Source organism: Dipodomys merriami, unplaced genomic scaffold, assembly GCF_024711535.1.
Source record: "Dipodomys merriami isolate MVZ:Mamm:240054 unplaced genomic scaffold, mDipMer1.0.p SCAF_57, whole genome shotgun sequence".
In the NCBI taxonomy this organism is placed as follows: domain Eukaryota; kingdom Metazoa; phylum Chordata; class Mammalia; order Rodentia; family Heteromyidae; genus Dipodomys; species Dipodomys merriami.
This window is the reverse complement of record NW_027206146.1, coordinates 1,300,599-1,325,519: the sequence shown is the minus strand read 5'-3', so window position 1 is coordinate 1,325,519 and position 24,921 is coordinate 1,300,599. Positions and strand designations below refer to the sequence as shown.

The window sequence follows — 24,921 nt, the reverse complement described above, 5'->3', positions numbered from 1 at the left end:
AGACATCCGATGTTACTTGATGCCCATCTGGACTAGGCAGATTATGCATTTTACAGACGGGAGCTACTGTTGCTGTTAAATGTAATGTGTTACAGGCAAACCCACCAGCACCAAGGACCAAACTGCACACAAGACAATACAATGTCCATGTGCTGTGGCCCACCGGTCCACAGAGCTCTGATACAAAAGCAAAAAGCTAGAAAAGAGGGGACTTGTGGGTTGCGGAGAGGCCGACTTCGATCCCTAGCTGGCTCACACCAGGTCAGCCAACATCCACCAAGGACGACATTCCGTCTCAGTATGCTTCCCACGAGAACCAGAGCAGAGGCCACTATAGAACTGGGCCATGACTGCCGGGCCGCCCCAAGCCATGAGGGCCCCCAAACCACGCCGAACGAACCTAGTCGGTGGGTGCTGCCCATCCTCCTGGACCCAGTCCTCCTCTGTGACTTCTGTGACCCCAGTGCCCTCTGTAACTTCTCAGCCAGCGGCCCCACCCTCCATCCAGCCATCGAGGCTTTCTCCTCCTTACCCTCCCTACATCTACCACCAAGAACCAGTTCTCCCTCCCCCCCCCCCCGCCAACTCCCTGCTTAGCCCCGCGGTTCATCCGGACCAGGGGCCCTGCAAGGTGCTGTCCTCGCAGCTGGACCGCACAGCGGAGGCATCGTCCGGCGCTGTCCGCGGTGCTGGAACACGGCGCGGTCTCTGTGTGGTGCTGTCCGAGGTGCTGAAACCAAGCGCACAGCGCTAGGCGTGCGGCTGTCCGAGGTGCTGAAACCAAGTGCACAGCTCTAGGCGTGCGGCTGTCCGTGGTGCTGAACCTCCAGGCCGCGGCGGTGCTGGACTGCGGGACCCGAGGCCCGGCGGCAGCCTGGTGCTGTCCGTGGTGCTGAACCTCAGTTGGTGGGGAGCTTCAAGTGGTGCTGTCCGCGGTTCTGAACCGCTACGAGCGCGGCAGGAATGTCCGCAATACTGAACTCGCGCGGGGGGGGGGGGGGAAAGGGTTGGGGCGCTGTCCGCGGTGCTGAGCCGCTGGGCCGCGGCGCGCGGCACTGTCCGTAGTGCTGAACCTCGGGGGCCGCGGCGCGCGGCACTGTCCGTAGTGCTGAACCTCGGGGGCCGCGGCGCGTGGCACTGTCCGCAGTGCTGAACCTCCAGGGCCGCGGCGCGCGGCTCTGTCCGCAGTTCTGGGCCTCTGTGCTGGGTACCAGGAAGGACCCCCAACCCGCCCACCTGGGAAAAGCCCCACTGTGCCTGGAAGCAAAGCTCTCTGGAGGCCAGAGAGCGCGGGATGACAGCGACTGAGAAAGCGCAGGGCTGTTCTTAGGTGGTCACTTTGGCTCTCGGGACAAGGGTCCGGAACTGATGGGCAGATTTGACAGTTTCTAGAACTGCGGAGGGGCATTTGCGAGGACGTGAGAGACGGACCGGCCCAGGACTCCGGCCACTGCTTCCAGGGTCAAGCCGGGTGAGGGAGGGCAGGGAGCCACAGAGGCCCGTGTGTGTTCCTGGGTTTTGTGGGTGTGATGTCCGGAGGTGGGGCCACTGGACAGAGACGTGCATCCGACCGTGTCTCACTGTGTGCATTTGGAAGCCTGAGCTTTTTTTAAATGAAATGTGCGATTGTTTTAAGATGTGCAATTTGTTTTTTTAAGATATTCAATTTTTTTTGTGTGTCGGTCGTGGGGCTTGAACTCTGGGCCTGGGCGCTGTCCCTCAGCTCTTCAGCTCAAGGCAAGCGCTCTACCACTTGAGCCACAGTGCCACTTCCAGTTTTCTGGTGGTTTATTGGAGATAGGAGTCTCACAGTCTCTCCTGCCCGGGCTGGCTTTGAACCGCGATCCTCAGATCTCAGCCTCCTGAGTAGCTAGGATTACAGGCGTGAGCCACCAGCCCCCGGCAAGATATTCAATTTTTAAGCCCCTGGAAAATCCATACACAAAAGACAACTAAAAGATCACTGGACAAGGGGCTGGGAAGTTGGTTCAGTGGTAGAGTGCTTGCCTTGCATGCCTGAGGCCCTGGGTTTGATTCCTCAGCACCACATAAGCAAAAAGAAAAAAGCCGGAAGTGGCACTGTGGCTCAAGTGGTAGAGCACTAGCCTTGAGCTGAAGAGCTGAGGGACAGTGCCCAGGCCTAGTTCAGGCCCCACGACCGGACCCAAAAAAAAAAAAGAATCATGAGGGCTCTTCAAGAATGACTGCCCGGTGGAAAATCCACCCCACAATAAATGGCTGGATGAACGCGTGTGCACATGCACAAATGAAAAGCTTTGTTCTCTACAAATACCTGGTCACCAGGAGACCGCAGCTGCCCAAACAGGAGTTATCCCTCACCAGGGGCCAGGCATCACCTGGTGGCCATAGGCACACAGCAGATCCCCCGTCCCTAACTCTGACACCCAGATTGGAGCCACTCACACCTGTAACCCTAGCCATTTGAGAGGTTGGAAACCGAGGCATCAGTCCAGGCAGAAATGTCGTTTGCTTCTCAACCCATAGCTGGTGCAAAGGCCCCTGTTGTCCTAAGCTAGGTGCAAGCCCAAGAATGGGAGGATTTCCACCCTGGGCCAAAAAAAAAAAGTCTGAGACTCTCCATAAAGAAGATGAGTTTGGGAGGAGGCGCCGAGCACGTCTCGCGGGCCGGTCGCCCGGGCGGCGCCGGCCCCGGGGCCTGGTGGAGGCCGCCGGTTCCAGGCCGCGCCGGCCGGCCGTGGGGCCCCGGACCCAGAAACAGCTGGAACTGAAGGTGGTGGAGCTGGTGCAGTTCCTGCTGGTGAAGGACCAGAAGATCCCGATCAAGCGGACCGACATCCTGAAGTACGTGGTCGGGGACTACAAGGACGTGTTCCCGGAGCTGCTGCGCCTGGCGGTCGGGTGCCTGCGCGACATGTTTGGCTACGAGCTAGTGGAGCTGGAGCTGCGCAGCAATGCCTACATCCTGGTCAACACGCTGGAGCCCGTGGAGGAGGACGCCGAAGTGCGCGGCGACCAGGGCACGCCCGCCGCCGGCCTGCTCATGATCGTGCTGGGCCTCATCTTCATGAAGGGTAACACCATCACTGAGACGGAGGTCTGGGACTTCCTGCGGCGCCTGGGGGTGTACCCCAGCAAGCGGCACCTCATCTTCGGGGACCCCAAGAAACTCATCACCGAGGACTTCGTGCGGCAGCGGTAGCTGGAGTACCGGCGTATCCCCCACACGGATCCCGTGGATTACAAACTGCAGTGGGGTCCCCGCACCAACCTGGAGACGAGCAAAATGAAAGTGTTGAAGTTCGTGGCCAAAATCCACAACCAGGACCCCAAGGACTGGCCCGTGCAGTACTGCGAGGCTTTGATGGATGAAGAGAACCGGGCTAGACCCCCGTCCAGCGCCCCGGCCCGTCCTCCTGACTCCGGGGAAAGAAAGGGGGGGTGGAGACATGGAGATGGGGACCACCCTCCCCACACTCCCTCTAATGTGTCATACACTGAAAGAATTCGGGGGAAGGGGTGGGAAGGATGTAGCTCGCAAAATCCCAGTCTTTGGAGGAGCGTTGTTTTATTTGTTTCCAACATTTTCACTTGTGAACAGATTGAAAGAACAGTTTTGCTTATTTTACTGTTTTTCTTTTGTATGTATATATGTATGTATAAAATGTATACTAACTTTAAAAAAAAATAGATGTTTGATTACATGCACCCATCACCCAAACTAGGGCAGGATGCCTAAAATCAGCAGGCCATGGCCCAGAGTGTACACCTGGGCATGAAGCAAGACCCCATCTCACAGGAACTGGTGGAGGCATGACTTGGTGGAATAGGGCCTACCCAGCAAATGCAAGGCCTCAAGTTCAAATCCCAGTAGCAGGCAGCCCTCAGGCATTACCCAGCTCACACAGCTGGTAAGTGGCAAAGTGGTGATTCAAATGGCCCCAGGGGGCAGCTGCCTTTGAGAGGAAAGACTCCTCTTTCCCAGCCTCACTTCCAGGACTTGGGAATCTACCAGGAGGGGCTGAGGAAGGCAGGGCCCTGTCTGTCTCCACAGGAGCTCCCTTCCTCCAGACAATATCTCAGCTCTGTTGCAGGGTGGCCAACCTGTCTTCCCTCCTACAAATGGTTTATTTAAAATGGTTGTTTATTCATGTACACCAGGCCAAAGGGTGAGGAACACTTAGAAATGCCAGAATATAAACAGCCAGTAGTATCACACATCCAAACTAAAAGAATGGCCAAAAAAAAAAAACAAACAAAACAGAGAACCTGATGGCAGTACTCACACCTGTAATCCTAGCTACTTGGAAGGATGTGAGGTGAGGATCAGAGTTCAAAGCCAGCCTGGGCATGAAAGTTCATGAGATTCTTTTTTTGGGGGGTCTGGTAGTGGGGCCTGAACTCTGGGCCTGGGCGCTGTCCCTCAGCTCTTCACCTCAAGGCTAGCGCTCTAGCACTTGAGCCACAGCGCCACTTCCAGCTTTTTTCTTATGTGGTGCTGAGGAATCGAACCCAGGGCCTCGAGCATGCAAGGCAAGTGCTCTACCACTGAGCAACCTTCCCAGCCCCATTCATGAGATTCTTATCTCCAATTAACCACCTGAAACCCAGAAGTGATGATATGGCTCAAAGTGGTAGAACACAGCCTGGAAGGAAAAAGCTCAGAGACAGTGCCCAGGCCCTGAGTTTAAGACCCACAACTCACACACACACACACAAATCCCCAGAGAAAGCAGACTGGTGGGTGTGGGGAGGTCCACGTGTGAACTCTGGGCAGGGAGAGGTCCTCGTGTGAACAGATCTTCAAATCTCCCTCAGCCCACTTGAGTCTGGTCTGGTTGTCTGAGTGCTGCTAGAAACCCAGCCCCGCCAGAGCAGAGCTGTGTGGCGTAGGCCGAGACCAGCAGGCCTGAGCCCATGGCGGGTGTGTGCCTCCACAGAAGAGGTGGACGGCACTGCCAGGCGCTGTGAGGAATGGGGCCTCATGAGACCTGGTGACCCCTCATGGGTCAGGAGACATGGGGGGAGGGGTCCCCAGTGAGATACCGATGTCCCCTCCCGGAGGCCTTCCTGTCCGCACTTCCACCAGAAGCCTCCCATGTCTGGTTCCCAACCCAGGTATGGACAAGATTTCCTTCACGTGTTAACTGCAGAAACTCGGGACAGCGGCCTGTGGAGGGGAAGGGCGGACCATGATGTGGCTAATGACTTCCATAAGAAACCTGGGCACACAAAGCAGCTGCTTGGCCAGGCGCCAGTGGCTCACGCCTGTAATCCTAGCTACTCAGGAGGCTGAGATATGAGGATCACAGTTCAAAGCCAGCCTGGGCAGGAAAGGCTGTGAAACTCTTATCTCCAATAAGCCACTCAGAAAACCAGAAGTGGCACTGTGGCTCAAGTGGTAGAGTGCTTGCCTTGAGCTGAAGAGCTGAGGGACAGTGCTCAGGCCCAAAGTTCAAGACCCACAGCCAACAACAACAACAAAAAACACCTCATGGACTTTTCTGCCTCGTCTGGTTTCAAATGATGATTCTTGTGATCTCAGCCTCCTGAGTAGCTGAGTAGCCAACAGTGCCCAGCTGAGAGCTGAGTTTGTTAGGGGATTTTTGGTTGGTTGTTTTGGTGGTTCTGGGAGTCAAACCTGCCTAGCATTTCTAGGCAGGCACTTCACCACTGAGCCACATCCCAGGCCAAAAGGTGAGTTTTTAAGTGACTGCAGTGTCATGGGATGGCAATGTCCCCAGACTAGAGGAGAGTCAAGAGGATGGGCTCCAGACACACCCGGCCACGTGGCAGATGGCTAGCCACGAGCGGGCCTGTTGCTGGGTCTTAGGCATGAACTCGGTGGCAGCAGGAGGAGCGTGCAGTTGGCCTGAAGGTTTTCCTGCTTCTCCCGCACCGCCGGCCTGGTCTGCAGTATGCACCCACAGGTGCTGGTTGAAGCATCCTATCTGGACGAAGGTCTTCCTGCACTCATGTGGCTTCTCCCCATTGTGGATCTGCCAGTGGACCATGAGCAAGGAACTCTGGGCAAACATCTTCTCACACTCACTATATCCGAAAAGCTCTCTCCCCCTTCCTCCCCCGCCCCCGCCCCCCAGGAGATCCTGGTGCGCTTCACAGCCATGGGGTCTCCGCAGCCAGCCCAAAGGGCACCACAGCCCCAGCTCCTCTGGGTGCCCAGCATCCGCTTGCTCTTTCCTGCATGGCCTGCATGGCCCAGCCCCTCAGCTCCCCTCCACCTGCACACATGGAGCCCCAGCTTCTGCTGCCAGCCGAGCAGCCACGCATGGGACCAACAGCTCTGGCCACCGCCCGCTCCGCAAGTGAGTCCTACTGGGGAAACCACTCCTGGCTGTCCCGCACAGACGGCCATGCTGAGAGAAACCAAGCACACACATGGCTCTATCACGGTAAGAGTGAGGCAAGTGGAAAGCCTTGTCCCTGCACTGACCACTGCAAAGGCCGTCGCGTGTTTAAACGCACTGTCTACTGTGCACATAGGAAGATTCCAGACCAGCTAGGTCCAGCCACTGAGGCAATATGCATGTGTGGCTCCATTTCCACACCAGGACAGGAAGGACATGGTGGACGGCAATCCCACCCGTCCTCTCTTGCTCCGTCTTCTCTGCTCGTGTGCCTGGGCAAAACAAAAATACTCCCCTCTCTGCCCTTTTATTCTGTTCCTCTCAAGTGTGTTCTAAACATCATGCTCAGATGTTTTAGAAGTGTATTTTATTCACTTACATAAAACCTGTGTTGCAATCATCTTGATTGCTAGTGCAGGTGCATTAGCACGGCCTCATGGAGCTCAGTAGTGTCACAGGCTTGGGGCCCCGGTGCTGCTCTATCCCCTTCTCGTGACCATCCCACACCCTACCCGCCCTGTGCTCTCCCTAGATTGTGTACTGAGCTGCCTGGCAGTCCGTGCTAGATTATGTGAGGGGAGAAAACATCTATATTCAGTCAGCGGATAAAGCAGCTGTTTTGTTTTTTTTTTGTCAGTCCTGTGGACTGCCCCGGAGGGCGGTTCGGACAGTCGTGCAGCTCCTGATACGCACGAGAGAGAGTGTAAGGACCCAAGCCGTCCTTCCACACCAGAGGACACTGTCTCTAGCCCCGTCTGTGACTCAATGCATCTGAACACCAGCCGCCTTCTGAGGGACCGCACAAGCTCAGCGTTCGCACAAAATCACAGCTTGCAAATGCCCCTCACTTCTCTGGCATTCTCATTTCTCTCTCCCTCTCCCCCCACCCCCTTTGGTGCTAGGGATTGCATGGCTAAGTGGCAATGTGCTTCAAGTATGAGGGCCCAAGTTCAACCGCCAGGACTGCCAAAACTAAATAAGCAAAGAAAACAAGAAAGATGAAGTGTTCCATTCTCAATACCAAGAGGCGTGCTGACTGTGTGGGTGCGCCAAGTGACATGTCTGTGAGAACTCCATGCTGGATCCCCGGCAGGACTTACTTCATGACCAGCACATGCTGACCACCGTGGCCAAGCTTCAACACAGCAGGCCATATCCTCTCCTTTCCTCCTCTCCTGAACTGGTTATGGAGTTACACTTCTACAAACCACTATTTTCAAAGGGAGCTTTGTTTCCTTCTGTTGGGTACAGGAGAGACTTCACCACCACCACCTCCCCCCCTTCAGACCCCCCCCTTTCTCCATACCCCCTGCAGACCTCCCCCCCCCCGTTGGCCTCCCCCCAGACCTCCTGCAGACCTCCCCCTTCCCCCATACGCCCCGCAGACCTCCTCCCCCCCCCCGCAGACCTCCCCCCAGACTTCCTGCAGAACTCCCCCCCCAAAAAAAACCTCCCTCCTTCCCCCCCCAAAGACCTCCCAGGGGCCCCTCCCTCCGCTCCGGGGATGAGACCCAGCCGAGCTCCGAACCACCGCGCGCGCTGGAGCGGAGGGGATGTGCCCCGCTGCCCCTGGCCTGTTCCTGCGGACAGTTCAGCAGGAGAATCAGAGACACGCAGTTTTGAGCGGTGACCGCGTGGAATGAGGAGACCCGCACCCTGCACCCCGCGGAGGCCCCTCCCCTCTCCGTGTACTCGAAGGCAGCAGCCTTCATCTCCGCGGCCCGGCTCCGTCCCCACGGCCCCGGTCTCCCGGGGGCAGGACAGGCACGGGCTGCCAGGGCCCCCGCAGAGTCTCCGCCAGGCCCAGGCGTTGTGCGGGGGACGCTCCGCCCCGGGGAACCCCGCGTTCGCCCATCCCTGCGTGTCACCGTGGGAGCGCACGGGCGCCGGGGCCTCAGGGTCACCCCGGGGCATCCCCCCCCACCCCCCAGACGCCCCGCCCGGCCTCCAGACCAGCCCCACCTTGCCGGTCCTTGTCATTCACGCCACTAAGCGGTGCCTGCGGTGGGCGTGGCTTCGACGCAATGGCCGCCGGGAAACGTAGTCCCAAGACGAAAGGCGGCGACGCCGAAAGGTAATCATGGCTTCCGGGAGTCAGAGCCGACTCAAGAGCACGCAGAGGGCTGGGAAGGTGGCTCAGTGGTAGAGCGCTTGCCTTGCATGCCTGAGACCCTGGGTTCGATTCCTCAGTACCACATAAGCAAAAAGAAAAAAGCTGGAAGTGGCGCTGTGGCTCAAGTGATAGAGCTCTAGCCCAGGCCCAGAGTTCAGGCCCCATGACCACCCCCCCCCCCCATAAAAAGCATGCAGACACAGTGGTAGTGTGGGAGGGTGAGTGGGTGGGTATGTAGGTATGTAAGTAGGTGAGTGGGTAGGTAGGTAGGTAGGTAGGTATATGGGTGGGTGGGTGGGTAGGTATGTATGTAGGTGAGTGGATGGGTAGGAGGGTAGGTAGGTATGTAGGAGGTAGGTGGGTGGGTAAGGCCACCAGCGCAGCTGGGCGGTGCCAAGCAGGAAGAGCCACCGCAGACTTCACAACTTGTGCTGAGGTTCTTACCCAGGGCGAGGAGGTACAGGTGGCTTGGGGGCTTGGGTTGGGGACACAGTCTCCTCTGCCCCCCAGAGCTTGCAATTCAGAGGTATCCCCGTCTGGAAGACCCTGATCTCTAATTAATCACCAAAAGCCAGAAGTCGAGCAGTGGTAGAGCACTCGCCTTGAGCTGAAGAGCGCAGGGACAGCGCCCAAGCCCAGAGTTCAAGCCCCACGACCGACCAAAAAAAAAAGAAAGAAAGAAAGAAAGAAAATCACCTGAGATTCATAAGCCGATGACATTTTGGTGACTCTAAGGATTCTCTGCATTCTACTGAACAGACTCTTCAGGATTATAGGTGTGAGATGCCAGGGACCCCTGCTAACAATTACATTTTTTTTTTTGGTCGGCCGTGGGGCTTGAACTCTGGGCCTGGGCACTGTCCCTCAGCTCTTCAGCTCAAGGTGAGCGCTCTACCACTTGAGCTACAGCGCCACTTCCGGTTTTCTGGTGGTTTATTGGAGATAGGAGTCTCACAGTCTCTCCTGCCGGGGCTGGCTTTGAACCGCGATCCTCAGATCTCAGCCTCCTGAGTAGCTAGGATTACAGGCGTGAGCCACCAGCGCCCAGCCAACAATTACATTTTTAAAGGCCCCTGTGGCTGTGACATGAAGAATGAATTTGAAGACACAAAGAGTTCAGAGGATTGGGAAATTTCCAGGAGAAACAACTGTTTTGAACGAGGCCCATGGGAACTGAAGCTGTGGATGAATTCCAAAAATACTTGGCAGATATAACCACAGAACCTGGCACCACAGAAAGTAGCAATGCCTGAGACGATACCAGGAGATGCAAAACAAACTCACTGATCAGAAATGTACACGTCTGCGGCTTCCATGTTCCTCACACATTCCTAAGAACTCTCTCTCCAGCAGGACTCTTTCCGTGAGGACTAAGGTATCCCATTTTAATTTGAAATTTCTCCCACATTCCTTGTATTTGTGTTTATCTTCAGGCTGAGTTCTCTGATGAGGAGTAAGGGGTTGGCAAGGTGTGAAGGCCCTGTCATGTGTGTATGCTTAAGGCTTCTCTCCTGAGTGACATCGCTGGTGACAGTTAAGAGATGACTTGGTTCTGAATGCCTTCCCACATGTAGCACACACATAGGGCTTCTGGCCAGTATGAAGCCTCTGATGCTGAGTCCGGCTTGACCCGTCACCAAAGGCCTTCCCACACTCCATGCACTTGTAAGGTCTCTCTCCAGTATGAACTCTCTTGTGTCGAATAAGGTAGGCAGCATGGCTGAAGGCTTTACCACATTCATGACACTCATAGGGCTTCTCTCCCGTATGAACTTTCTGATGTCTGACCAGATACGGCCTTCTTTTGAAAGCTTTACCACACTGCTTACATTCAAAAGGCTTCTCTCCCGTGTGCGTTCTCTGATGAGTGTTCAGCTGCGAATTTTCTCGGAAGGCTCTGCCACACTGCTTGCATTCATAGGGTTTCTCACCGGTATGGATTCTCAAATGAACAGCTAGGTGTACACTCTGCCTGAATGCTTTCCCACATTCCTTACACTCATAGGGTTTTTCCCCAGAATGTATTCTTTGATGCCCAGTGAGTGACAAACGATGACTAAAAGCTTTCCCACAAACACCACATTCATACGGTTTCTCTCCTGTGTGGATTCTCTGGTGGACAGTCAGGGATGAACCACTGCGGAAGGTTTTTCCACACACGTGACATTTGTAGGGTTTCTCTCCGGTATGAACTCTCCTGTGCAGAGTGAGTCCTATATGGACACTGAAGGCTTTTCCACAATCGAGGCAGTCAAAAGGCCTCTCTCCCGTATGATCACGTCTAAAGTGCCGAGTTAGGGACATGTTATACCGGAAGGCTTTCCCACACTCACTACACTCATAGGGTCGTTGGTCACTGTGACACTTCTGGTGTTGAACAAACGTGGAGCTGTCCCTGAAGGCTTTCCCACATTCCTTACACTTATAGGGCTTCTCTCCGGTGTGAATTCTCTGATGCTGAGCCAGGTGTGAAGGCTGCCTGAAGGTTTTCCTACAGTCCTTACATTTGTAAGGTTTCTCCCCAGTGTGAATTCTCTGGTGTACAATAAGGTATGCATTCTGGCTGAAAGCTTTCCTGCACTGCTTACACTCAAAGAGTTTCTCCCGGGTGTGAGTTCGGTGGTGCTGAGCCAGGTGGTGACTCTGCTTGAAAGCTTTCCCACATTCCTTACATTCATATGGTTTCTCTCCCGTGTGAATTCTCTGGTGAACGGTAACCGATGAGCTATGGGTGAAGGTTTTATCACACTCATTACATTTAAAAAGTTTCTTTCCTGTATAGATTTTCTTGTATTTCCATGCCTTGGAATGTGTGGAGAAGCTTTTCTTATCAGACGTGTAGTTATAAATATTCTCTTCCACTAATTTCCCAGGTTTGGTACATTTGTGGCCTGTTTCCTTAGTGAGGGTGTCTTCACAAGTTTCTGACCTGCTCGATGGCTCTTGCACTACCCTCTGCTTCTCAAAAATGCCTTTACATTTCCAATCTTTTTCAAGAGTGGAAAACTCAAATCCAAAGCTGGCAAATCTGTCCACTGACATGTCATTACACATGAACTGCTTCAGAGGTAAATCCTGTCCCTCATACACAGGCTCTCCATCTGAAAGATGCCCAAGAACAAGGAGTCTTTATCATGGGCTGTTCACAAATGAAACAATTAAAATAAGAAAGGTAATTAAAAACCAGTATGTCCCACAGAATCCATCCTGTACAAGCATCTCAAGTGGAAAATATAAAAGGAAGCCCCAACATGGTGTTGGTTCACCTGAATTGTCAACTTGATTGGGAATACCTCTGGGCAGGTTTGAAAGAGCCAAAGTAAATCTTCCTTCCCCGAAGTTATTTATACTAGGTTTGTTTGTTTGTTTTAATCACGGTTAAGAAATACTGACCACAAACACACAAAGGAGTATATAAAAATGACTGGGTAAACTGAGGATGGCTGTAATGTCCTAGAGAAGAGGTCAGCAGTGATCATCAGATGTGCCTTGACCTTATCCTTGACCTCTCTCATTTGGAATCAATTTACATATGCAGGCCAAATTTTTTTAATATCAGTACTTCTGCTCAAAAATTCTCTAAAGAAGCTGGCCACCCGGCTCACACCAGTGGCTCAGGCCTGTAATCCTAGCTACTCAGGAGGCTGAGATCTGAGGATCACAGTTCAAAGCTAGCCTTGGCAGGAAAAGTCCATGAGACTCTTATCTCCAATAAACCACTCAGAAAACCTGAAGTGGTGCTGTGGCCCAAGTGGTAGAGTGCTTGCCTTGAGCCAAAGAGCTGAGGGACAGCCCCCAGACCCAGAGTTCAAGCCCCACAACTGACCAAAAAAAAAAAAAACACCATAATCCTCCAAATCTCATCTAAGTAGCTAAGATTACAGTCATGAGTCACTGGCATCTGACCACTATGATCCATCCTTTACATATTTGTGTTTCAGTGAATCAAAAATCTTCAGGTCCCACAGAGCTCTGGATTTGGGGTTGCATACTAAGGAACTTTCCCACTCATGTTCTATATCTAACAACCTAGGAAAAGTGTCACTTCTTAGAGGGGTTTCATTGTTTTACTCTTTGAAAAAGAACTTATTAGAAAGAAGACCATAAAGTAGAAAAGAAAATATTTGGGGGCACACGCCAAGTACAAAAACTAGCTTTTACTCTGGCCTGTAAGGCTGGAGAAGCTGCTGGAGCCGGGTGTGGTGGCCCATGCCTGTCATTCCAGCGGGGGAAGGAGGATCATAAGTTCAAAGTGGGGGCTGGGAAGGTGGCTCAGTGGTGGAGTGCTTGCCTTGCATGAATGAGGCCCTGGGTTCAATTCCTCAGCACCACCTAAGCAGAAAAGGCCAGAAGTGGCACTGTGGCTCAAGTAGTAGAGTGCTAGCCTTGAGCTAAAGAGCTAAGGGACAGCTCCCAGGCCCAGAGTTCAGGCCCCTCAACTAACCAAATAAATAAATAAATAAATAAATAAATAAATAAATAAATAAATAAATCAGGGCTGGGAAGGTAGCTCAGTGCCCAGGACCCAAGTTCAGGCCCCATGCCCGGATCCAAAAAAAATCAAAAAACAAATAAATTCAAAGTGAACTAGGCAAAGTTAGGAAACCCTCTCTCAAAAGCAAAATGAAGCTGGGCACCGGTAGCTCACACCTGTAATCCTAGTTACTCAGGAGGCTGAGATCTGAGGATAGAGGTTCAAAGCCAACCCAGGCAGGAAAGTTCATGAGACTCTTATCTCCAATAAACCACTAGAAAACCAGAAGTGGTGCTGTGGCTCAAGCGGTAGAGTGCTCGCCTTGAGCTGAAGAGTGCAGGAACAGTGCTGAAGCCCAGAATTCAAGCCCCACAGCCAACCAAAAAAAAAAAAAAAAAGCAAAATGAGGGTTGTAGCTAAAAGGGCAGAGTGCTTACCTAGCAAGTGTGAGGCCCCGAGCTCAATCCAGGTATTAAAAAGAAGCTTCTGAAGAAAGAAGGATACTCTCTAGAAAGGACTTCCCTGCCTGGTTCTCCAAGACTCACCTGGCAGTAGGCTCCTTGTCATTGTGCTCGTCTCCCAGGGTTCCTTCCCTTGCTCCAATAAGGAGATTACATAAGGCTTAGAAATGCAAATTCCTGTGTATGAAAAGACATTAATGTAGGCTATGATTTGGGTCATTTCAGGGCTACAATTTCCCTAATTTTGATACAACTACATCATGGAATGAAAGAGAAAGCATAAAATACATTGGAAGGATGAACTACGTGAAACTCCAACATGTTCCAGTAAGAGTGCCAACATCAGCTCTAGACATGGTCAAGTATTTTCTTAGGGGTGTGGGAGGGCAAAAATTTAGCCCAGTCCTGTTTTATTTACAATGTCCGTGAGGAAAGTCAAAACTTCTAAACATAGGAGGGGGAAAAAATGCAATCATACACAGAAGTCACGTCAAAGATAATCAGTGGAAATTATTTATCTTGGTTTTTTTTTTTTTTTTTTTTGGTCCGGTCATGGGGCCTGAACTCTGGGCCTGGGTGCTGTCCCTCAGCTTTTCAGCTCAAGGCTAGCGCTCTGCCACTTGAGCTACAGCACCACTTCCAGCTTTTTACTTTTTGCTTATGTGGTGCTAAGGAATCAAACCCAGGGCCTCATGCATGCCAGGCAAGCGCTCTACCACTGAGCCACCTTCCCAGCCCCATCAGTGGAAATTATTTAATCTTTTGACTGTTCCAAATGAGGAGATCTATGTACAACAGCAAAGGCTCCCATTTGGGTGTAACTGAACTTCCAAAAGAAGATATTTTTAAAAACCCATAAACATTTCAATAAAATGTTTCAAACTTTGCAAATTTGGCTAAAGACATAGATTTCATTCCAAGAAGTGCAACAGGTTGGGGGATAGGCTCTGGAGAACAGAAAGCCAGCTGGAGGTGGTCATGAGGCTTGGAATGGGCTGCACGAGTTTCCCTAAGGGTGAGCATCTAATGTTCTTTTCATAGTTTGTGTTTCCCCGATTTATCATAGATTAATAAAAAGACAGATAAAGTGATATTATGCACTTATAACGATCAAGCTATATTCTTGGTGAACCTCATTACCATGTAGTGGTGAGGGTAATTATCCTGTAGGGCAGAGACAACACTGGAGCAGAGGAGCCTGGGTAGAGCTGTATGGTGTTATGAGTCCCTGACTGCTCATAGGTGTACTCATACATAGAGAATCTGATTTACCAAATTCACCAAAACTTTTTTTTCCTTACCAGTCCTGAGGCTTGAACTCAGGGCCTGGGCACTATCCCTGAGCTTCTTTCGCTCAAGGCCAGTGCTCTACCCCTTAAGCCACAGCACCACTTCCAGCTTTTTCTGTGTATGTGGTCCTGAAGACTTGAACCCAGGGCTTCATGCATGCTAGGCAAGCACTCTACCACTGAGCCACCCTCCCAGCCTTCACCAAAACTTTCATCAGACCTGATTATTGTTTCCCAAATTCCATGCTGACCTGCACACAACATAGTACCAATAATAAAAAAGCACAGGATCCTTAAGGGTAGACTCTGGGCTTTATAGGAGAGAAGGAGCCTCACCCACTGATAGCAGGTTCTGGTAGTTCTCCAACACCACAGTCCTGTACAGATTCCTCTGAGCAGGACTCAGCCATCCCCACTCATCCAGGGAGAAGTCTACTGCCACATCTCTGAATGTCACCATGGCCTGAAATGACACAAATGCATTTCTGACCACCCAATGCTCATGTTCATGCAGAGTTCCAAGTCATGACGCTTTCCTATACACATATGGCGAGATTTTTCAAACGTCACTGTGAACTCCTGGTATCCTGAATTCTAGCTTTACCTTCTAGTTAGTTGAGAAGTAATGAGGACTGGACCGCCATTGCACATCTTTAAACTTAAATAAGGCAAGTTCATCTTTGAAAGCAAAAGGTGGTCAAATATTTGACATAATTCAGCCACTACTGAGGAATAGATTTGGAGAGCAGTTCTGACAGAAAAAAAAAAGATTGCGTTTGCTCCTGTTTCTCATGGTTTTCTATGGACTTTCCCCAGTGTTTACACTTATTATATGTGTGTATTCATGTATATGAACTCATTTAATTCATACTAAAACATATGTATACACTTATACACATGCATTCAATATTTAATTTATAATGAATATATGTGTACACACGTACATACAGTGGGTACAGTTTTGTTTTTATTGATGAAGTCAAGTCTCATTGGTAGTTTTTGGAAAACATGCAATTCCTTTTGAAGAAAAACATTCATTCATAGCAACTTACCAGGTAAACATGGGATGTATGGGAGAACTGAGGATTAGATGCCGTACAATCAGAAAAGGTGTTCAGTAATAGAATAAGGCTTTCTTTTTCTAATACTGTTGTGTTTGTTTGCTTGCATCCTATCTCTGGAGATCAGATTTCTCAAAAACAGAAACATGGTGTTCTCCATCATCATTTGCCCCTCACAGGCCAGGGGCACTGATTGGACGAGTGGGGTCTAGCCCGAGCAGCCTGGGGGGTAAACCTCTCTGCCCTCATGCTGACCATGAAACACTGTGTCTGCCCAACCTCTGCTTCATGTTTCCTAATCCTCTCTTCCACATCTCACACTGGATTTTTCTAGTTGGAGCAACATAAATCCAGCAAGTCCTAGATTGCTATGTCAAAAGGCTGGAGACACTTTTCACCCGATAACTTATCTTTCCAGGCAGCTAGACTCCATTTTCATTGGCATCCTGGCTACAGCATCTGTCCTTATTCACAGTCCCCTTAACATTATGTCTTCCCATTCTATTAAGGACCCACTCAGTCATAAAGCCTTCCTATCTCTACCCTCATCCCGACTGCAACTGCTTCATGCCACCCTTTCAGCCCCTTAAGTTTCTTTCCATCAGTGCAAGACCCTCAACCCTGCCCCGCTTCGCCCTGCCAACCAGTCACGGGATAAACTTCACATATCTGCGCTGAGGCTGTGGATTTGACCCTCAACCCATTCAGGCATATCCTGGATGTTTATCTTTCTGAAGCTCCTGCCTGGTTTAGAGATGGAAGCTCACAAGAAAAACTGACTGGTTATGTCATCATCAAAGGTTATCATGAGCAGCCCTGCTTTCCTGCAAGGTCATTGAAGCAGTTTCTCTGCCACCACCACCACCCCCCCCCCCCCGCCCACAAAACAACAACAAAAACTTCATCTAAATAGGTTGAACTGATTGCTTTAACAAGTGCCTTACTCTAGCATGGGAAAGAGAAGTTAATATAAATACTGATTCAAAATATGCCCACAATATAATTCACTCCAGTGCTCTAATCTGGAGGGAAAGGAGCTTTCTGACTTGACAGGATACTCCACTGTCAATGGGGTCTCACTAAAAAGCTCTCAGACAACACTGCTCCCATCTAAGGTGGCTATAATCCACTGCAAGGGGCACCCACAGGATGGTCTCAACATCACCCAAGCCCATAATCAGGCTGGTAAACTGGCTAAGGAGGAAGCCCAGGGCCTCTCCATGCCCCAGTATATCTTTCTACTCCAATTCTCCCTCCCCTTCAGCCCTCCTATACCCTGGAGGAGGAGAAGGAGGAAAAGGAGGAGCAGGAGGAGAAAGAAGAGCAGGAAGAGGAGGAGGAGCAGGAGCAGGAGGAGAAGGAGGAAGAACATGATTGGCCACAGCAATCTTCCTCCTCGTCCTGTCCTCATACATTTATATGGCCTGTTCATCCTAATCTGCACTCTAGAACTTCCTTCCTAAAGACCCAGGTCCTTCTGAGCCCCACAGATAATAACGTGTTGGAAGAATTAACTAAATTTTACTCTGTCAAAAATCTCACCACCATTCCATTCTAAAGCCTCCTTCTTTCCCCATTCCCCAGGCCAGGGGCTCCTGCCCTATTGCAGATTGGCAGCGTGACTTTATTCATGCCCCCAACCCTGGAAAGGGTTTAAATATATATTGGTCCAGGTGGACACCTTTTCAGAATGGGTGGAGACATTCCCCACCACCCACCACACAGCCTCCACCATGGCTTCTACCCTAATGAAGGAAACCCTGAGGTTGGCCTCCCAACCTCTCTGCAAGTGGACAATGGGCTCAAATTCACTCACCCCATAACTCAGGGAGTGGCCCAGTGGTCCCACCCTCTGGAAAGGTTTCATGAGTCAAATGGTCCCTAAAGTCTACTCTTACCAAACTAGCCATCCAAGTCCACCAGGATTGGACCCAACTCCTCCCCTTTGACCTTCTCCATGGGCAACCTCTCCTTCTACCTGGGTTACCATCAGTCCCTTCCTCTAACCCTACCCATCCACCACTGGTTCCCCTTCATCACATTTCCTCAACTCACTTTGGGACTACCCAACTCTTTCCTCCCTAAGCCTCTGCCCTCTGGATTCCATATGTCCCCTATATAGATGGGGGACCACGTAGATTTGTCGTCATTCAGCAGACATCTTCTCTCCTCTCCAACCTAAATGGCCAGGCCCCTTCAGGGTCATTTTAAGCACTCCCACTGCAGCAAAGCTCAAAGGACATCCCTCCTGGGCCCACATCCAGACTTGAGCTCTCAAATTCAGAAAAACTCTGCTCTGCTCCCACAGCACCTATATTCCTGAAGATTTCCAGACTCTTCTCCCATAGTAGTCCAAGAACAGTCAGGCACCTAGATGCTCTCCTTCTGCACTCTTCACACCTGCTCAATCACTCTATTAGAAGATCTCCAGTGACCACCCACACCTGTCCTTAACCTTTCCCTTTCTCAAACACTAGAGCTCCTCCAGGACTTGTGGCTCCTTGGGAATCTCACCAACCACACTGCAAACCAAATACCATTCTTCTTCTTCTGTCTCTTCTTCATATTATTATCCTAAAAGTCCCATGCACTCTATAATTGCTGGTCTCCTCATTTCCTTTACCGGCCTCCTGCTGAGTATCAGCTTGAGAACAGCAGCTCTGCCAGAGTGGACTCTCTGTCAGCAGGTCACCTAAGTTTAGGATACTTCTGTTTCTGCATTTTTTCTTCTTTTTCATATTGTTTCTAGAATACCCGTGGACTCTGGACCTAGACCAATTATTTTTCTCCTTCCATCTCACTCCTTGACAGTCCTCCAAACAGTGATGTGGATCATATATCTCAGTGTAACACTTTTCTATGGGTTCTCTCCCCCGGGAAGGTTCTCGGTGGGAACCTTCCCCGTGTATAGAGATCCAGGTAGCAAATATATAACCAAAGTTTCTGGAAATCAGACCCTCTCTGCCTAGTCCTCTTAGCAAAGGGCCTGTTACATGGGTACATGTACTCCTGCTGTTTTTCAGCATTCAGGTAAGAAGTACTGAAGAGTCAAAGCAAAGGAAACCCTGCGGAGTGTATCTGCCATGGTCAGAGGGGAGAATGGGTCTGTTGGACATATCTCCCACTGCTGGGAGTATCTGATGGAGGTGGGGTCCAAGATAAAGACCTTAACAAACTTCTTAAAACCCAAATCCCCCAAATACTCTACCCTCCCACACAGGCTCCCCTAAAACGTCCTTCTGCTCCATCTCCAGCTACAACTGCTCTCAGAAACTCATCACCTTCTAAATATGTCTAACCTTCAACTTGGAAGTGACTGTTGGCTTTACTTACACCCAGGACCCCTCCAATACATCACAAGCCCCATCAATATTTCTAATTTAGCCTATATTGCTTCCAAGTCCTCTAACACAAGCCCCAAATCACAGGGAATCCAATGATTTCAAGCATCCAGGATCAGGGAGGAACAACACCAGTAGGAGAACTTTCCCTCAAAGAGATTTTTTTTTTTTTTGTAAAGATACTATACAGAGGGTTACAGTTACATGAGTGAGGTAATGAGTACACTTCCTCTTGAACATTGTTACCCCCTCCATTGTTTTCCCCCTACCATCCCCTCCCTCCCTCCCTTCCCCAAGGTTCTTTTTTTTTTTTTTTTGATTGTGATTAAGTGATTACTTAATTTCCGGAAATTCACAGTATTGTGGAATAATGATGCTCATTTAAAGTCACAAGTTCATTCTAACTTTCCTGGAGCAAATTGTCTATCACAGTCTGTAATATATAACGGTGCTCACATGTTATATACCATATATGTGATCAGCAGCATGGGGATATTTGGTAGTGGTTCAACCAGATGAGTGGGAGTTCTTTGTTTCTTAAGTCCTGTTGGTTTTGTCATATCACCTAATATTTTGGATTTATGATTTCAAGCATCCAGGATCAGGGAGGAACAACACCAGTAGGAGAACTTTCCCTCAAAGAGATTTTGTAAAAAAAAAAAAAAAAAAAAAAGAGAGAGAGAGATTTTGTAAAAACTATAAAAGCCCAAGACCCTCAGTGCTCTCCCAGCTTTGTAGTGAGTAAATGAGAGGACTGAGTAGTACCAGGCCTGCCTAGGCTGAGAAGCAGCAAGATCCTATCTTCAAATAACTAAGGCAAAGGGGGCTGCAGACATGGTTTAATGCTAGTGCCCCTGTCTAGCAAGTGTGAGGCCTTGAATTCAATCTCCAGTACTACCAAAAAAAATGATGTAAGAAGAGGTTCGCCCTAGTCAGCTATGACCACCAGACAGTTAAGTTAGGGGCAGTGTCCCCTAGACATGGTGGGACCGAGGGTGGAAGAAGATGCTAATCAGAACACAAATTAAATCCTGATCAACAGGACTGACTTGCGTGGAGGAGAAAGTAGACGCGCACTGACCTGGGCCGTGGCCTTCACCAGCTCACCAGTCATGTTGGCCTCGCCTCCAGGTTTCTCTTGAGAGCTGGGCTGAGGTAGGAGGACGGCGGGCTGAGGTAGGAGGACGGCGGGCTGAGGATGTGGGCTGGGCTGCGCCTCCCAGTGTGTGTCACTGCGGGCAGCTGCGGGGACCTCACGGAGGGAACGGAGTGTTCAGGGAGCACGCCTCTCGATTCCATCCGCACGTGCTGATTCAAAAGCTATTAATGCACGCTCATTAAAACCCAAAGCAGGGACCGCAGTGCTGCGATCCCCGGGCTCCCTCCAGGAGCCGTGCACAGGCGTTGCGGGGTTCTCACGGCCGAGGTGACCAGGGCACGGGGCCGGTCACACGCGGGACACCGCCGCACACGGACACGCCACGTCCGCCTCGGCCCACTTGCAGGAGCCCCGGGTCGGCCTCGGTTCCACGGAGCCCTGGGAGGTGAAGGCCGGCGGGAGCCCGGCCGCAGCCCGGGACCGGCGGGGAGCCGCGCCGGCCTGGACACCGCATCTCAGCAGCCGGAGACCAAGGGCTCCCCGCGCCGGGCTCGAGCTCGAGCGCCCGCCCCGCGCCCGTCACCTGCTCCCTCAGCCTCGGCCCCTCCGCTCACACCTCCTCCCGCACAGCTCCGCAGCCCCCAGCCCCGGCCCCACCTCGGCCCTGACCCCACCCAGGCCCTCGGGGAAGCGCGCGCCCACACCGCCGCTGGGAAGGCTCACCAGCCTCGCTCGCGCCGGAGGCTGTCAACCACCGGCAGCCTAGCAGACACGGGAGACCCCAGTACGCACGCGCCTTCCCGCCCACGCCGGAGGGGACAGAGCTAGACCCTGGGGGCGGAGCTTAGTGGAGACCCTCCGCTGCAAGCGTGGGTGGCTGCGTGTTTACGCAGGAGGGCGCGGCCGGTGGGGGGGAAACTGAAAGTTATGCGCAGGCGCACAGGATATGCATGCCCACTTCCCTGCCTGGAGACCAGGGCATCCCTAGTTACCCACTTATTTCACCTCCAAAATAACCAACAAAAAGCACAACTGGAGGTGTGGCTCATGTGCCCGAGCGCTAGCCAGGCAAACACGAAGCCTCTGTCCAGACTCCAGTGTACTAACACAAATAAAATTAATCAGTGTGGGCCTGGCCTGGTGGTTCTCACCTGTAATCCCAGCCCTGGGAAGTTGAGCCTGGAGGGCCGCGCTTACCTTACAAAAGAAGAAGAAGAAAAAAAAAAAAAAACCAAACAAACCTAAATAACAACAACAACAAAATCTGGTGGAATTGGTGTGTAAAGTGGTGGGGAAAGCCGGGCGCTGGTGGCTCACACCTGTAATCCTAGCTACTCAGGAGGCTGAGATCTGAGGATCGCGGTTCAAAGCCAGCCCGGGCAGGAGAGACCGTGAGACTCCTATCTCCAATAAACCACCAGAAAACCGGAAGTGGCGCTGTAGTTCAAGTGGTAGAGCGCTTGCCTTGAGCTGAAGAGCTGAGGGACAGCGCCCAGGCCCAGAGTTCAAGCCCCACGACCGACAAAAAAAAAAAAAAAAAAAAATGGTGGGGAAGGGAACAGTTGTTTCCAGTCAGGGGTTGCTGCATGGAGAGGAGTTCCTACAGGATGACCCCGAGAGGAAAAAAAAATCCCCAGGTAAAAGCGTTAGAAATAATGATTTAGGTTCAAAACAAACTGGGGAGCCAGATGCTCCCAGGTGGGGTCAAGTGGGGCCACTTGTCATGGCACCTGCTGAGGCACCTGGCCAAGCATACCGCTTTTGTTTTTTGTTTTCCTATATTTTGGGGATTGAACTCATGACCTTCAGCAAGCCAGGTAAGTGCTCTTCCACTTGAGCTATACCGCCAAACACAGCCCCCTCTTTTCTGAAGTGGAGTCTGTGTTGCCTAGAACTCCTAAGCTCCAGAGAGCTCCTGCCCATCTCCAGTACCTGGGAATACAGGTGTGGGCCACAGTACTAGGCCACCCAGGGGACCAGTTATTGGGCCATTACAGAGTGGCTTCCTTACAACTTGAAAGCTTTCCCATGGGGACTTCGTGGTTTCCCCTCCAGACAACCACATTCTGGCACAAGTCAGCCCAGACGATTCTAACGCCTTGCGAGCAGGGACTCCTCAATCCACTGAAATGTGTTCAAAGGTGCAGTGTTCCTGGGTGGAGTGGCAGCCAGCTCTCCAGCCTGCCTCTCTCTCCACCTCCTTAAAAGCACTAGCTCAGCCGGGTGCTGGTGGCTCACGCCTGTAATCCTAGCTATTCAGGAGGCTGAGATCTGAGGATCGCGGTTCAAAGCCAGCCCCGGCAGGAGAGACCGTGAGACTCCTATCTCCAATAAACCACCAGAAAACCGGAAGTGGTGCTGTAGCTCAAGTGGTAGAGCGCTTGCCTTGAGCTGAAGAGCTGAGGGACAGCGCCCAGGCCCAGAGTTCAAGCCCCACGACCGACAAAAAAAAAAAAAAAGCACTAGCTGAGTACCTTGATTCAACTTCCCTAGAGGCCAGGACCCAATTCACGGATATTTCAGCCAAGATTACAGCAGGTGATGTCAGCTGTCAGACCTGACAGGCTGCAGCAACTGTGCAATCGAGGCATCAACAGCCAACAGCCAGATCTCTATCCAGATAAGACAAAAGATGCTCTGAAGACTTTTTTATATTCCCCACACACACACCAAGTCCTGGGTCTTGAACTCAGGGCCTGGGCACTGTCCCTGAGCTTCTTTTGCTCAAAGCTAATGCTCTGCCACTTGAGCCACGGTGCCACTTCCAGCTTGTGTGTGTGAGTAGTTTATTGGAGATAGAGTCTCACATGCTTTCTTGCCAGGCTTTGAACCACAGTCTGCAGATCTTAGCCTTCTGAGTAGATAGAATTATAGGCATGAGCCATTGGCGCCCAGCTCAGCAAACAACCAACCTGAATGTTCACCAACAAAGAAATGGAGACACAAGCTGGTGGCTCACACCTGTCATCAGAGAAGATGTGAGATCCTCACCTAAGCAAAAGATTCACATGGTAAATTCTGAATCTATTTCATAAGGCATAACTGAAACACCAAGGCATAGTGGCACAGGTCTATGATCTCAGTGCTCAGGAACTGGACACAGCTGGAGGCAGGAGGCTGGGCCGGTATAGTGGCATCTGCCTTTGATCTCAGCACTGAGATGATAGATGGAGGCATCGGAGGCAAGAGGATGACAGTTGGAGGTCAGCCTGTGCTGTGCAGCAAGACCATTTCAAATATACAACAGCAAACAAGCACTGATGGAAGACACCTGAATGAACGGCACATGACTGAACGCAAGGGAAACACGGGGAGAAAACCAAGATAAACCATTGCTTTACTGCAGCAAAACGTGAAAATAAACTGCAGAAGGGCCTCCTGGAGCGAGGAGGGAGCAACTTCCTATCCAGGGCACCTGAGGGTAGACACAGGTTTGTTGTTTCCAAATAAGCAGGCTCAGCAGCAACCGCTCTGCAGTCACAACACAGAGAGGAGTACAACGAGGCTCTCATGGGATTTCCTCTGTGCAGTGGGCAGTGGGCCCCTCGGGCAGGCAAACCCAGTAGCAGGTAACGGCAGAGGTAGCTGACTTTTTAGAGGAGGGCTGGTGAGGTCCTTTTAGGCTGGTACAATATAAATCAAAAGGTGAAACTCTCAAGCCAGAGGCGGTAACTCATGCCTCTAATCCTTGTTACCCAGGAGGATGAGATCTGAGGATCACAGTTCAAAGCCAACCCTGACAGGAAAGTCCGTGAGACTCTTAAACTCTCATTAACCACCAAGCAGACAGAAGTGGAGCTGTGGCTCACATGGTAGAGCACCAGCCTTGAATGTAAAAAGCCAAGTGCTGCGCATGCAAGGCCCTGAGTTCAAGTCCTAGAACTGGCACCATATACTCCTGTACTGAGCCTAATGTCAAATTCAAAATGTGTTTTTTAGGCTGCGCTGACCGATCATCATAAAATACAACTTGAAGTACTACTTTAGATTTCATACACAGGAGGCATCAGAGGCAGTTCTGGAGTCAGCCGACTGCTGGACATGCTGAGGGCTTACAGCCAGCTTCTCCTGGAGCTCCAAGCCAGCCACAGGAACTCTGCTCTCACCAAGCACTTCCAGGCACCAGGGTCAAGTGGTCAATCCTGAGACTCCCTGAGCAGGAGGCCGGTGGAAGAGGAGACTGACCAGTTCTGATGCTAAAGCTAGATGCGATGCTGTCAGGATGGAAAGCGGGCAACCAAAGTAGGGACCACGCCAACTTAGGTTGCCTCTGCAAAGGGAAGAAATAAGGACTGCGGTTAAGACGGGGCTGAGGCTAGGAAGACCTTTACACCTTCAGGTTATGGCCGTGAGTATGTATGGACTGTTCGTTCCAGGTGCTGAAGTTACAAAATAGAAATTCAGCTGCTAACTAGAAAACATGTAGAAATACTCACCTGCAGTCCCCCTGGTATGTTGTTTTGATTCATGCTTCTATGGCTCAGACCTGGGAGCTCTGAGCACCTGGTATAGCTAAGGGTTCCATTTATAAAGAGACCGTTGAGTCCTGCCCTGCATCTTCCCTCCCCTGGCACCGGAAACTCAGTGCATCCCTTCATTCCCACTCAGGGAATCTGTAGGATTTCCTTCCTTGTGAACCCAAGAGTAACTGGGCTTTTTATTTATTTTACTTTTTCAAGAAAACACAAAGTAACTCTTGTAAGAATTAGTAAATGGTGACTAGAAAACATGGTTCT

General features: G+C 51.2%; 1 protein-coding gene and 1 pseudogene across 5 annotated transcripts; one reads left to right on the top strand and one right to left on the bottom strand.

The window, feature by feature from the left end:
* Window positions 1–300: 300 nt before the first annotated feature.
* On the top strand, window positions 301–6,891 carry LOC138812393 (non-structural maintenance of chromosomes element 3 homolog; annotated as a pseudogene).
* LOC138812636 (zinc finger protein 471-like) lies at window positions 3,192–20,961 on the bottom strand. 5 transcript variants are annotated; one of them, XR_011367612.1, is made up of 5 exons: window positions 20,168–20,545; window positions 15,021–15,147; window positions 13,480–13,572; window positions 9,745–11,561; window positions 3,192–3,250 (listed from the first exon to the last, which is right to left on the bottom strand). XR_011367612.1 is itself a non-coding variant. In XM_070000666.1 (5 exons), the coding sequence occupies exons 2-5, from the start codon at window positions 20,198–20,200 to the stop codon at window positions 9,958–9,960; spliced, it is 1,857 nt and encodes a 618-aa protein (XP_069856767.1). In that variant the 5' UTR covers window positions 20,201–20,406; window positions 20,909–20,961; the 3' UTR covers window positions 9,178–9,957. The 5 variants fall into 5 exon arrangements, 4 of the variants coding, with proteins under 4 accessions (XP_069856767.1, XP_069856766.1, XP_069856768.1 ...); XM_070000666.1 differs by lacking the exon at window positions 3,192–3,250 and adding an exon at window positions 20,909–20,961 and having other exon boundaries at window positions 9,178–11,561; window positions 20,168–20,406; XM_070000665.1 differs by lacking the exon at window positions 3,192–3,250 and having other exon boundaries at window positions 9,178–11,561.
* Between the last annotated feature and the right edge of the window lie 3,960 nt (window positions 20,962–24,921).

What these genes read in the sequence shown, in the direction of transcription:
- LOC138812636 (XM_070000666.1), bottom strand. Translation starts at nt 20,200, where the DNA reads ATGACTGGTGAGCTGGTGAAGGCCACGGCCCAG. An exon ending in CCAGAACCTGCTATCAGTGG is followed by an intron (nt 13,573 to 15,020) that starts GTGAGGCTCCTT and finishes TTTCATACACAG; the next exon opens with GAATTTGCATTTCTAAGCCT. An exon ending in GACAAGGAGCCTACTGCCAG is followed by an intron (nt 11,562 to 13,479) that starts GTGAGTCTTGGA and finishes GGCATCTTTCAG; the next exon opens with ATGGAGAGCCTGTGTATGAG.